Raw genomic sequence first — 13,783 nt, forward strand, 5'->3', positions numbered from 1 at the left:
TGATGGAGTAAAATACATGTACTGTTAATTGAAAATGAATCTGACTTTTTGTTTGGTGGTTACTATTTCCTCTTTATTCCTGGAAGGCTTTTTCTTTACTTTCTTTCCCTCACTGCACAAGTTGATCTTTTTGAAAAATAAGTGTTTGCCAAATCTAGTCTGAGTTGGAAGGGAAGGTCGGCGGGGAGGGTGATTACTTAATATTCTGACTAAGAATACTAGCAACTGATTTCCAATATAGAGGTAGGCTATATGCCTGGTGAAACAATTAAATTATAATTACACTGATTGATATTATAAATCATACTTTGGGAAAATGAGTTTTAAGACTTGTGATGCCTAGTCTCATTTTTGTTTTTCGCATGTATCTTAGAAAAAAAATCAGCATATATGGAAGATAATAAGAGTTGTTTCTTCCTCTAGTGTGGTAAATTTTTACTTTGTAATTCTGTGCTGTGCTCTAGAGACAAATGAAGCAAATTCATAACTTTGATGATTTATTTTAAAATATTGAGAACTGTAGCCTACCTTAGGATGTTTTATAAAAGCAGAGAAACTTTTTGTCTTAAAGTAATTGATTTGAATTTGTTTCTTAGTTTGGTTTGGCTATTAAATAAGCACTGTCAAGAATTTTAGCCATTTAAACTATTTCTTTTTGAAGTGGTGTTTCTTAATTTACTTTCAACCTGCTCTATTGCTATTCTTTGTGATACCTATTTTACAAGGGTGTTCCATGTATGTCAGCATTTGGGTCTGCTACTGTGGCATCCTACATGACTATTCATAATTAAATTTCAGTAAAGCAAATATTAAATAATAACATCAAGTTTTCGTGCAACAACTTTGTATTAAAAAAAGATGCATACAATAAGATTCTGCAAGCCCTTTCAGTATTCTGCATTCACCAGTAACTGAAGACTTCTGAGAAATATGACTTTTCTTTATATACTCAGAGGAAATATTTAAAAAGAAATTAAACAAGAAACCAGGCGCCTGTAGGTAGAGTAAAGGAAAAACATTAAAATTTCATAACAGCTCTAGAATTTGCTCGATAAATTTACGTTGGTATCAGAATACTATCCCAGACAATGAAAGTACTGTGAGCCCTAAGGTTAAGTGGGAGCCTGTAAGGAAAATTAGAGCTGCACAAAAACATTGTAGACTTCCAAATTTTAAAGGCATTAAACATTAAGGATAAACACATACTTTGCTCATTTCCTTGGATTAAGTATGGTATTTTAGAAAGGTGTGCACTTTCCCCATTTTACCCATCAAATTTTAAAAACTCAAATTTCAATCTGCATGTAGTCATGAAGATTTGATTTGTGTTTATTTGCATGGGTTAAAACAAATCAAAGTATTGAGTACAATATATGGGAAATATCTAATTTGTAGGTCTGTGTATATTTCAACTGAAATAACTTAAAAGTTATGAATCATGACACTACATCGTAGGATATTTGTATTTCAACTTTCTGCTTAAAATTTTAATACTTAAAGACACTTAAAGCTAGGTTATCTAATCACTGTTATTGAATTATTACAACTACCATTTTGGCAGCTAGAATATATTTATTAGTGATTAATTCTCTGCTGTATTTTATTTTAAAAGGCTTTTCTGTCATTAAGAAACAGTGAATTAACCTCAATTTACAACTCATTCTTTTATTTTTTAAGAAGTGCATTTTAATGACATACAAAAGCTAGAAATAATCTCAAATATAGAACTGAGATTCATCAAGCTAACTTAGGCACAACCTGAGACTTAATACAGAAGTGTATTAAGTACATGTTATTGAAAAAAAAGATCTAAAGAAGTACTACGTAAAATGGATGGCAAAATTTTCAGTGTACTACTTGAAAACTGCCTTTTATTTCCCCTAGAATTTGTATGCCCCATGCATCACCGTTCTATGTTAGATGCGTGGTTATAAAATTGTGAAAATGGAGACTTTTCTGGTAGCAAAAGGGTTAAGTTCTTTTTGCTTTACCAGTTTCAAATTACAATGAGAAGCCTCTTCTTTCCCAGCAGGGTTGTGCTTACATTACTCTTTAGATCTCTCTTGAAGAGGGCTGGTATATTTGTGCCTGCTGGAGGTGGAATTAACAGTAAGAAGGAGAAAGGGATTGAATGGACTTACAGGAAGGATTTCAAGTAAATTCAGGGAAACACATTTACTTGAATAGTACAACCTAGAGTATTATTTTACACTAAGACGACACAAAAGATGTTAAAGTTATCACCAAGCTGCCGGACAGATATATATTCCAACACCAAGGTGCAGATCAGCATAGATCTGTGATTCAGAGATCAGGATTTGTTTTGGAAAGAGCTCAAGGGTTGAGAAGAACTCAAGAGCAAGTGAAGATTACTTTGGGAACTACAGTTTATCAGAAGATCAACTTTTGTTAATTCAAATACCAAAGGCCTGATTATCATAAATTCATATAGGAATGCATAGGTCATCTGATCAAATAATATTAGCCGTCTTCTGCTACATCAATGCAGCAAAAACTCTTAACAACTGTGGATAATTGGAAATCTGAGTTTCAGCTTTCTTAGAAATAACTACTCTTGACACTTTCCAAAATATTTAAAATAGGACAGGAAAATCAGTGAGGATGTTGTGCTCAGAAATGTCACTGTCATGAAAAATAGGTAAATTTGTTTTCAGCTACTGAGAAAGTGTACCTCCTAGAAACTTAGATTTTTTTTTTTTTTTTTTTTTTTTTTTTTTTTTTTTTAAGAGGACAAGAAGGACTAAAAATATCAACTTTTGCTTTTGGACAAAAATGCATCTGACTGTATTTTTACTTAAGGGTATTGTGGGTTTCCTCTGGAGCTGCTGGGTTCTAGTGGGTTATGCAAAAGGAGGTTTGGGAGACAATCATGTTCACTCCAGTTTTATTTATAGAAGACTACGGAACCACGAAAGACGGGAAATACAAAGGGAAATTCTCTCTATCTTGGGTTTGCCTCACAGACCCAGACCATTTTCTCCTGGAAAACAAGCGTCCTCTGCACCTCTCTTTATGCTGGACCTCTACAATGCCATGACCAATGAAGAAAATCCTGAAGAGTCGGAGTACTCAGTAAGGGCATCCTTGGCAGAAGAGACCAGAGGGGCAAGAAAGGGATACCCAGCCTCTCCCAATGGGTATCCTCGTCGCATACAGTTGTCTCGGACGACTCCTCTGACCACCCAGAGTCCTCCTCTAGCCAGCCTCCATGATACCAACTTTCTGAATGATGCTGACATGGTTATGAGCTTTGTCAACTTAGGTATGTTGTTCATTTGTTTGTTAATCTATGTTATTACAAAGTGGAAGTTTTTCCTAATAGTAAAGGAGCTGCTTGGTAGGTGGTCATGTTTATATAAAGTCATTTTCTCTAACTCTCCTCTTTAGCTTCTGTTTTGTTTCTTTCATTCATGCTATGTAAGATTTTGCCTTAGGCAAAAAGTCTCTCTCTCTCTCTCTATATATATACATTTAATATGAATAGTTAAATTTAAACACTGATAGTGTGGGTCTTTTCAGATCTTGTTAAAATTTCAACCTCGCTTAAATATATGAATGCAAAGGCAATAGTCTAAAAACAGGGACATTTATGAGGATAGCTATGCTATGGGCAAAAATAAAAAAAAGAAACGAGCACTTACAGATGGGAAAGTAAAAGTGACATTCTGAACCACTTTTTTTAAAGTGATTTAAAGCACATATAAGTATATATTCACATACTACTTAAAAATCTCTCATCTAGGGGAAGCAACTACTGTAAAAATATAGATGTAAAATTAACCAAGATCGAATAGCACCATAAAAGATTACTATCAAGGAATCAAGGAAGGGATTCTGAAATTCTATAATAAATATTTCAGAAATAAAGTTTCAATCTAACAGTTCTTAACTGTAATGTGTAAAGTATGTTCTACCTACTTGATTTTTTTCACAGGCAAGAACAATGTAAAACATGCTTTAGGGGTCTTTATCTATACAAAATTTTCATTCTACATGAGATAAAATATTTAATTGTAATTTTCTGTAAACCACAACAATATTAGTGAGAACATTTTAAAATTATGTCTTAGTCATAGCTGGTATTTCATGAGGGTTTTTAAATACTGATAATGTCAAATGATAATTTAGTTCCCAGTATTCCCTCTCACAATAATATTATGGATTACCAATTTCAAATTATCTTATAAGGGCTGTTGTTTTCTTTAAATGTTTTAGTAAAAATTGAAGGCGAAATTTACTATCTTCTGGCAGGCAAAGGAAAATAACGTCGAATGTATTTTATTTTTGAAGATTAAAAATTCTATCAACAAATTTAATCCACTGGGAAGAATTGAGAACTTTATGATGTTATAGCTTTTAGAACTTTGTTTTACAAATGCAATCTGCTTTGACTTAAAATTAACATGTTTTATAAAACACTTAATTAAAAACTTCCTCATGTAACATCTCAAAGGAAATATTCTTTGAAAAGTCAGATTATCAACAAATCTTAATAACATATGAATGCTTTTATAATATATGTTGCTTAATATACTCTGCTCATTTGCTCTTAGCAATCCTAGCATGAAGGATAAGGTACTTAATAAATCATATGTTTTATGTTACTAGAGACAAAGCTCTCATTATTAAGTGAGTAAGTCATCATTTGTTGCACTAATCAGGTGTCCTGGAGGCCTTTTCTTCTACATATAATTAACAGACTTCACATGGAACTTTTTAGCCTTTAAAATATAGCTTAATGTCAAATTAATTTGATTGCTTTTACCTAGTATAAGGGACATGCAAACGTAGCTTGTGGTACATTTTGCTTTGTAACATTTCTAAAGTATTATTCAAGAATTTAAAGTAGTGTAAATATTTTAATAGAAAAATTTCAATCTAGCAAAATTTGTATATTCATAAACCATTGAGAAAATCAGGTCATATCATCTAAAATCTGACAAAGAAGCATATATATGTTACATATTTTAATAAACAATAGCTCAGTCATGAATGTCATATTTTATTAGAATTGTTCTGATCATTTACAAGATAAGTGTAAGCATGATTTTTTAATTTACATGTTTACTTTTTATAAATCTACATAGAGTAAGAAAGTCAAAACAAATAATAGTTTTATTCGTTGATTCCTAGAATTTTTTTATTATTGAGAAACACATTTAAAAATAAATGACATTTTAGTTACATTGTTCAGATTATAATAACATAGCAGTTTATTAGCTTATTGCTTATATGAAGAAATACAATTATTCATCAGACTCTAGAGAAACAGTGTTAGTTATAAGCTTTAGAGAAATTGTGTATTTATTTTTATCATGCTTGAACTGCTGAGTAGTACTTTATACTCAATAACAAGCTATGTTGTTTCTTCTTTATTTAATAATTCCAAACTGTCTTACATGAAATTACTGACAAACTGATTCTGACACTAGGTGAGTTTTTCTTGGTAGACTTTAAGGAAAATTAAACCACAGTTTAATTATCCTTTGATCATGCCTTCTAATAAATCCAAAACTTATAGTTGATCATTACTTAGTAAAAAGCTTTAACTTTTACATTTCTTTTATAATCAAATAAGTAAGCATACTCAGAAAAGGTGAAAGTGTAATAACATTATTAGCTGCAATAAGAGTGTCAGTGCTTTTTAAATGTAATATCCATTAGCAAATATTACCTGTAGTTTATTTCATGTTCTTATAAGACTAAAAAGGATTAGATTTTATTTTTTCAGTATCTTAAAATATATGCATATAGCTGAGACTAAGTACAAATGAGTCACGTTAGTAATAGTCAAGGGATTTGTATTGAGGAAGTCACCTGGATATTTAAATATGTGAAAAGAATCTGTTGACATTTCCCATAATTAGAAGAATTATATGAAAAGGATCTAGTAGCATCCTTTTCAAAAATGCTTGTGTGTTGTCCTTCTCAAGTCAAATAACGGATTTTCTACAGTTACCTTGTCATTCAGAAATTCTTTTTTCAACATAGTTTTGGTCATGAAGAACAATTAAACTTAACCCAAACTCAGAATCATGTTTAACAAAATACCCACTGTTTAAAATTCAGATGAGATTAGCTTTATGTTCATAAGTGAAAAATAGATTTGAATTTACTAAAAGAAAAATAAAATGTAAATAAATTGCCTGAGGCATGCAAACATCTGAATGTGAAACCAAAAGCATCATTTTAACCTTTATTTTAGTGACTTGTTTATTTTGAAGAAACGAATGTAAATTATTAATTGTGTGAAGAGAAATATTCCTTCTATCATATTCATTATTCTTAGGCCACTTTTATCAGTCTCATAGTATTAAATTTTACAGGTTGAATTATTTGCTTTTTCCCTAAAACTGTTGAATATCAGTGGAATTTTTGCTTAGTCAGTATAACATTTTTTTGTTAATAATAATGTCTTTCTGTTTAGTTTTCTTTTTTAACCATCTCTTTGTCAAAAGTGCTAAGTGTTAGTATATGTATTAAATACCAATAAAAGTTAAAGACATGATTGGATAATTTGCTTACAATATTTATCTCTTGTTTACACAAAGAAAACATGTAGTGTATTTCTAAGGTCTTTTAGTTAGAAGCCAATTTTGATTACTTGATGACATTGTCCCCACAATGACATAACACTAGATGTTTTAGAGGAAGTAAAAAACAGTAAAAACAGGAAAATTACTTTTATATTATTCTTTGTATCTACATATTCCTCTGGAAAAAGTTGAACTTTGAGTTTATTAATGTTTTTTCTCTTAGATATATTTCAAGAATATGTTTTAATTCCAAGCATAAAAGTATTTAAATGTGCTGTTAAATTTTTTAAATATGAGAACATACTTAGTATGTTATCATGAAAGAAAAAACGCTTTCAAAAACTTTAAACCTTTTTTGCCTACTTACCCTAATCATTAAGTTCTCTTGGTACTGGAAGGAAAAAATGCTTATGTTCTCAGTTGACAGATTTGAAAGGCATCATTGATAATTTATTGTTGTTTTTGGCTGAATCAAGTGCCCAGTGGAAAGGAATTTATATACAAATCTGCCTAAAGATGCCTATCGATGTAGTCTCTCCAACAGTTATTAACACTTGTGCAACATAAACACACCCATAAACACATGGAAGATTTTTTTTGAAGGGGGATGGGTTGGAAGGAAAGATAATCTAAAGCCATTATAGTACATATTCATAAATTATGCCTGGAGTAACTAATGCTAATAATGGGTAAAGCAATAATCATTCTGTAAAAGTTTTAACTTTTGAAGAGAAAAATATTGCTGAGTGTGGAGACCTTTTTCTGTCTTCTTCAACAACCCTTCACATTCATAATCGTGACCAACAGGATTGTTTTTCTCCTTTAAAGATGATTGATTATCAAGTGACTGGCATGACAGACACACACGGGGTTGCCAGAGATAGTTATAATCATAGTTTAATTAAATGCCTTTTTTTTTTTTTTGCAAATTTTAATGGTTACTTACAAATATCAAATTTTAAAGATTAATGAGACGTATTAGCTGGAAGTAAGGAGGACTTGGGACTGCCTCAGCCACCACCTCTGACTCCTTCCATTTCATCCTTCCATTTTCTGTAATATCACCACTCTCCCTCCTCCCTTTTTACAGCAATTTTTGGCCTTTCCTCCTTGTTCTGTGTCTCTGTAGCCCCAGGCACTCTTGGCACCCCTCTCCTTACCACTCCCACCCTTCCTGGGGTCTGCCTTTGGTCCGGGTTTGCTAGAGGCTTAAATTAGTTGAAAATCAATTAGTTACAGTTTGAGAATTGAGGTACACTCTCCTGTTTTCTCTCCAGTTGAGGAGGAAAAGGTTATGACGTGCCAATTGCAGCCTCCACCCACTGGGAGAAAAGCTCCCCAGGGCACCAGAGCTGCCCTGGCTCTTGCCATCCCCTGTAATTGTTTCTCCATCATCCCATTCTTCTTTGCCTCCTCATCTCTCCCTAAGGATCCCATTGACAGAATTTAATTGTGTTTTGCCTTTATTAATTATAAAATAACATTTAAAAGGGAAAATTTCAAGAAAAGTAAAAGAAAAAGAAATCAACATTGAACAAAAATAACACTCATCAAACATGCCAGTCCTATTTAGTTTATAAAAAACTTTTGCTTATATTATCCTTAATACTCTTTCACTTCCATGAAGAAATTAATTTTGTTTTGAGAAGAGATAATGAGAAAGAATAAAGAGACAAACAGTAGGATTTAGAGGCATACAGGAATAAGGATGAGACAGAGAAAGAAAGAAAATACTTTGGAAAAAGAGCCTGAAAGAAAGAAAAGGAATGAAATGAGTCATTAAAGGCTGGTTTTTGAGTTGTACAGGTGGAGGAGGTGCTGGGAAATCCTCAGTCTACCTCATACTGAACAGCAGCTAATTCAACATCCCTTACCACATCAGCTCGAGGGGAAAACCCTTTCATCCTTACACACTAAAATACCGAAGTGGAGAAGGAGGGGGGTTGTCTCAGTATGTGTGTACAAGGAGCATACAGACAGACTACTCACATTTACAGTCATAAATAATGTAGTAGCTCAGCTTTAAAAAACCACAGGTTAAAGGAAGAGGCTTCCCTGACGCACAGGAGAGGGGCTGAGATCAGAGGAACCACTGAAAGGGTTGGAGAGAAACAATGAATCCCTTGTTCTAAGTAATATTTATGAGTGCTTCTTTGCACCTTAAGTTCATATTTTATTGGCTGGGCTGTGGGGTTTCCCATTTGCTCATCTCTTAAAATAATACCCTTGGCTAAGATATCCTTTAAAACACACTAGTCAGCCCTGACAAACAGCTCATTTATTTAGGGGGAAAAGGGATCTGTTTTGATTTTGATGTCAGATTGGGATGTTTAAGATTCAGCTCACAAAGTCTGAGAGTAAGATAAAAATGATGGTGGAGTATTCACCTGACTTTTTCAGAGATGTTTAAAACAATCTGCACAACCAAGTAGTAGTAACCCCTAGTTTGTATGAGTCTTGCCCAAGAAGTTGTGGATAAATGATAATTTTAAAAGGCAGAAACAAAATCTATTAAAATATACAGCGTTTAAAAGAGAAAAAAAAAAAGACTATTTGTAGATTAGTAAGAAAGGTCTTTAGTGGTTTGGGGAGAAAAACAACAACAATAACAAAACAAAAACCCATAAATCAAAAAGAATGCATTAACCTCAGCTTGGTAGGCAGTGAATTAAATACATATTACATAACTCTTAGAAACCAAAACCTTGTATAATTCTGAATATTTGGATGTTGAAATTAAACTGGAGATTGTGCTGTTTCATGACTTCTAAGACAATGAAGATCCTTGTCTTCGATACTGTGTTTGTTCAATTTCTTTCTAGAAAATAATTTTAGCAACTTTTGTTGTTCTTGTTAAACAGGTTTCCTGGAGTTGTTAGGAATAAAGAAAATAGTTTTAAAAAGTCAGGATCAACAGATGTAAATCCTGCTTAGATTTTATGCAGGACTATAAGACATGTCTAAACCAAGAAAAGATTTATTAACATGTACACAATCCTTCAGCTATTTTAATGCTCTAATGATATGAGAAGTTCCGTGTTATTTGTTGGGCAGATTTTCTGTCTCTGTTCTGACTCTGTGATTACCCTTTCTATATAGGAGACACAGCCATCTCCAGAATCTTAAGTTCATGGCATATTACTGCTCACATGACTTTAAAGTTTAATTATAAATTAAATTTAATTGCTTTCTTTTCTGTGATTCCATCGCAGAAGTAGAGTAGTATACAGGAAGCCAGAATGCTTGGATTGGAATCCCATATTACATGCTTACTAGCAGCATGAACTTGAGCAAGTTATTTAAATTATTTGTGCCTCTGGTTCCTTATCTAAAGATAAAGTGTAGATAATAAGATAATAAGTGCAAATCTCAACTCGATGAATGTTGAGAGAATTTGCAGGAGCAGCTGCATAATCTGTGGACCCTGATGAAAATGAAAATGCAAGCCCCTTGTTCAAAAATTATTAAGAATTTCAAGATGGTGGCAGCAGAGCATTATACCAAGGGCAGGGACCTTCTAAGCTCAGGGCCCTGTGCAACTGCACCGGTCACTTGCCCGTGAGGCTAGTCCTACATGTTTGATTACATGTTGTGGCAACAGAAACCATGTCCCATTCATCACTCCCTGCCTGCCCCACCCAATGAGATGTATCAGCGTTCCCAGAAGAAAAGAGACAGAATGTGCAAACTGAATCATTTAGGAGAGTTTAAGTAATGTTATAATGTTTATAGTGTTGTGGGCAGAGGTTTTGTTTTGTTTTGTTGCGATAAAACAAGGGATCATATAGTATCTTGGGATGGCAGGGTAGCCTTCACTACTCCTGGGTAGGGGGCATAGTTACCAGAAAGTTCAGAGGAGAGATATGTGGGGAAGGTGCCCTGATAGAAACTGTGGCATTGGGAGAAAGATGCCATGCATCTAATCCCTAGATACTCAGCAGGGAGGGGTACAGATACCAGGGGATAAATACCCAGATCATATGTTTTGGTCTTCCCTTGGTTCACCCTCACTGAAAGCCAGAGAGACACAGAACCCATTGGTGCGGTTCCTAAAAGTTAGTCTCTTGGTGAGAATAGCAGAATAGGGAAATGTGAAGAGTGGATCTTGAAGTACAAATGGAAGATATTTAGCACAAGTAGATAAATAAACACTGGTTGTTTAGTCAGCAAGGGTTCTAGAATTACTTCAATTTCAGTGCAAGTTACTGATATATATGTTAATCTTTGTCTTGGTTAATTTATAATAAAATTCAAGAGAATAATAATTTAGTGTGAGAGATAACTACTTCAGGAGTTGGTGAAATAAAGTGGTAAATATAAGCATGGCATGCTGAAAAAAAATCCTTCAATTGTGTTTGGGTCAGTAATTTCAGCTGATATATTAAAACCATTTTAGAGAAAATTGAAATTAAAAAACAAAAATTACCCAGAAAACAAAACCCCCTAAAACAAGGAAAAGTAGTGCTTTCAGATCACGGTATGAACTGTGGACTGCAATTGCCAATGAAAAAATTCAGTAGGGGAACGAGCAGAATATATGCAACTATGTAGAGCAAAATGAAGAGCAATATATTTTTCAAATCCCTGTTTATTCTCAATTGTATGTTATACCTCCAGAAATGATCCATGACTGTGTGTTAGAGCTTTTTTGAATTCTGAGTGGAATCATATGATATTCTCACATGCAGTGTTCGCATTCCATAGTTAATGTTGCAGGCAAAAATAATGTTAGAATGAGGTAGATAGGGATTACTGTCTTTCTTCTTTACTACCTTTATTCTCCTCTGGCAGAGCTCCTGTAACTCAGAGAGGCAGAATTTAGTAGTAGAGCAGGTATGTCAACTATTTAGTTCTCATAAATAATCAAGCACTAAACCTTGAGGCCAGAGCCACTCCCTGCCCTTCAATCACAGAGAAATACTGAATAGAACAACTCCTTTCCAGTACCAGTTTGTGTTTTCCATCAAAGTTGCTACAGTTGGCAATTTCACTTACATAATTATTAAAAGAGGAAGAGAGGGTGCAGCTCGGAAATTGTGTAGCCTCTTCTGCAAATAACCTTGATACAGACACAAAATACTTATCTAGTGGGGAAGAAATGAAGGTTATTAATTTTTTCCCCTTTTAAAAAGTAATTTAATTCTGACCAAAGCAATATATGTGCATAATTTTAAAAGACAAATGATACTGAGTGACTTATAGGAAAGTAGGTAGTCCTCTACTCTAGTCTCCTGGAACCTCAGTTTCTGCTTCCCATCATGAAGGTTATTAATTAAATATGCTTTATATCAAAATTTGTGTAGATGTATTCTTTGCTCTGGGTGAAGGAGGGTCACTTGGTTCTCCCTTAACTGTTTTAGTAGGGTTTCAGTGTTAGGGCTTTGGAGCCAGACTGGTTTGAATTCCAGCTGTGTATCCTTGAGCAAACCATTTCACTTTGTTGAAACTATTTCCGCATCTAAGTGGAGCTCATAATACAGAATTGGCGTTAAGATTGTGTAAGGTGAGGTCCTAGATCTTTGAGTCTGCATGAGACAAATAATTAATGGTCACACCTGCTATTACAACTATTTCTACTAGAATATACTATGGAGATCTAATGTTAGAGGAAATCTATATTCAGCCTACCAGACTTCGTCAAATAAATGCCTTGCTGAAATTCTGAAACATTATGCACATAATTTTTCCTCTGTCTGAAAGAAAAACCTTGAATTTCATTGACTCTTTCTTCAAGTTGGACAGCTGATGGACTCTGTTCCCCCACCAGGGTGCTTTGGAAAAGGTCAGTCTGTGGCAGAGCCTTCATGAGACAGATTGTGGTGCTTTCCTCTGAGGACCCAAAAGCAACATTTTCTGTGATTAGCTGCTGAAAGGTGCTTTTCATATTACCTTTGGTCAGAGTCCTAGAACTACTCCATGGTTTTACTTTAATTTTAGATATTACCTATTCCATTTCCTTGCTTGTTAAGGAGAAGGGGAAACTGATTAGAAGCCAAGGCAGTAATATACAATTAGAAGATATTTGTTTGTAAAGACATGGACACTCTATAAAGAACCCTTTGAAAGAATGTTAAAAAAAATTTAATGCTTATTTTCATAAGTCAACTCATTTTGAGGGTTTTAATTTTTAAGAAGTTGATTCATGATGAAAATTTAGGTGTATAAACTTTTAAACTCTAAGCAGGAAGGTCATTCTGTTCAAATAATCTTTCAATCTTGGAGCTTTTAGTATTGTCTGTAACTCAAATCATGTCTGAATTTATGATTTATAACTTGCAGCTATTCTCATTACTATTTAAATCGTTATTATAATTTTGTTTCTACTTAATACCATTCAGCCTTAAGTATCGTGACTTTCCTCGACTATTTGTTTGGGTTTTTTTTTTTTTTTCAGATGAGGCTGTTAAATATTTTTGTTAATTTTCTTGAGTTGTTATAGTAACTTACAATGTTTTAAACATGATGAAAATGTATTTGTTTGTTCTCCAAAGTCACACAAAAGGCCATACATAAACTGTGGACATCTTCTATTATAGGATGCACATTGTAAAATCATCCCATTGATTTTTGATATTTCATAATATATTGAGTGGGAAAACATAGGTTTATTGTTTTCTCATTATTTAATAAAATGCTGAAAGATAAGCCAGTAATATGATGTCTCAGTCTGTTTGTGTTGATGTAACACAATACCTGAGACTGAGTAATTTATAAGGAAAAGTTTGTTTGGCTCATGATTCAGGAGGCTGAGGAATCTAAGATCAGGCAGCCCATCCAATGAGGGTCTCGTGCTGCTTCAACTCTTGGTGGAAAGTGGAAGGGAATGTGAGTATGTGCAGAGACACGCAGGAGAGACTGGGCTTATAACAACCTGCTCTCAAGGGAAGTAATCCATTCCCAGGTGAGCAAAAACTCACTCCCTCCCACAAGATGACATTTATCTATTCATAATGGCAGTGCCTTCATAATCCAAGCACCTTTCATGAGGTTCCAGTTTCCAACACTGCCGTGTTGGGAATCAGCTTTCAACATGAGCTTAGGAGAGGACATACTCAAATCGTACTGATAATCACTGCCAGATTTTTAATTGTGATGGGTAAAGTTATTAAAATAAGTACACATTCCAACTACGTATTTATTGATATATTCAAATCACCATTTAAGGTTTTTCTCTTTACACTTTACATTAAAAGTTATCATTCTTCAGTAATTTACATTGAGGAATA

At 33.6% G+C, this 13,783-nt stretch overlaps 1 protein-coding gene across 1 annotated transcript in view; it reads left to right on the plus strand.

The window, feature by feature from the left end:
- Positions 1-2,018: 2,018 nt before the first annotated feature.
- BMP5 (bone morphogenetic protein 5) overlaps positions 2,019-13,783 on the plus strand; it is a 122,336-nt gene continuing 110,571 nt past the window's right edge. The window contains exon 1 of the mRNA XM_010387947.2: positions 2,019-3,283. Within this exon, the coding sequence (XP_010386249.1) occupies positions 2,794-3,283 (490 nt within the window). The 5' untranslated portion in view covers positions 2,019-2,793. The remainder of the gene's footprint in view (positions 3,284-13,783) is intronic.

This window comes from Rhinopithecus roxellana, chromosome 4 (genome assembly GCF_007565055.1).
Source record: "Rhinopithecus roxellana isolate Shanxi Qingling chromosome 4, ASM756505v1, whole genome shotgun sequence".
In the NCBI taxonomy this organism is placed as follows: domain Eukaryota; kingdom Metazoa; phylum Chordata; class Mammalia; order Primates; family Cercopithecidae; genus Rhinopithecus; species Rhinopithecus roxellana.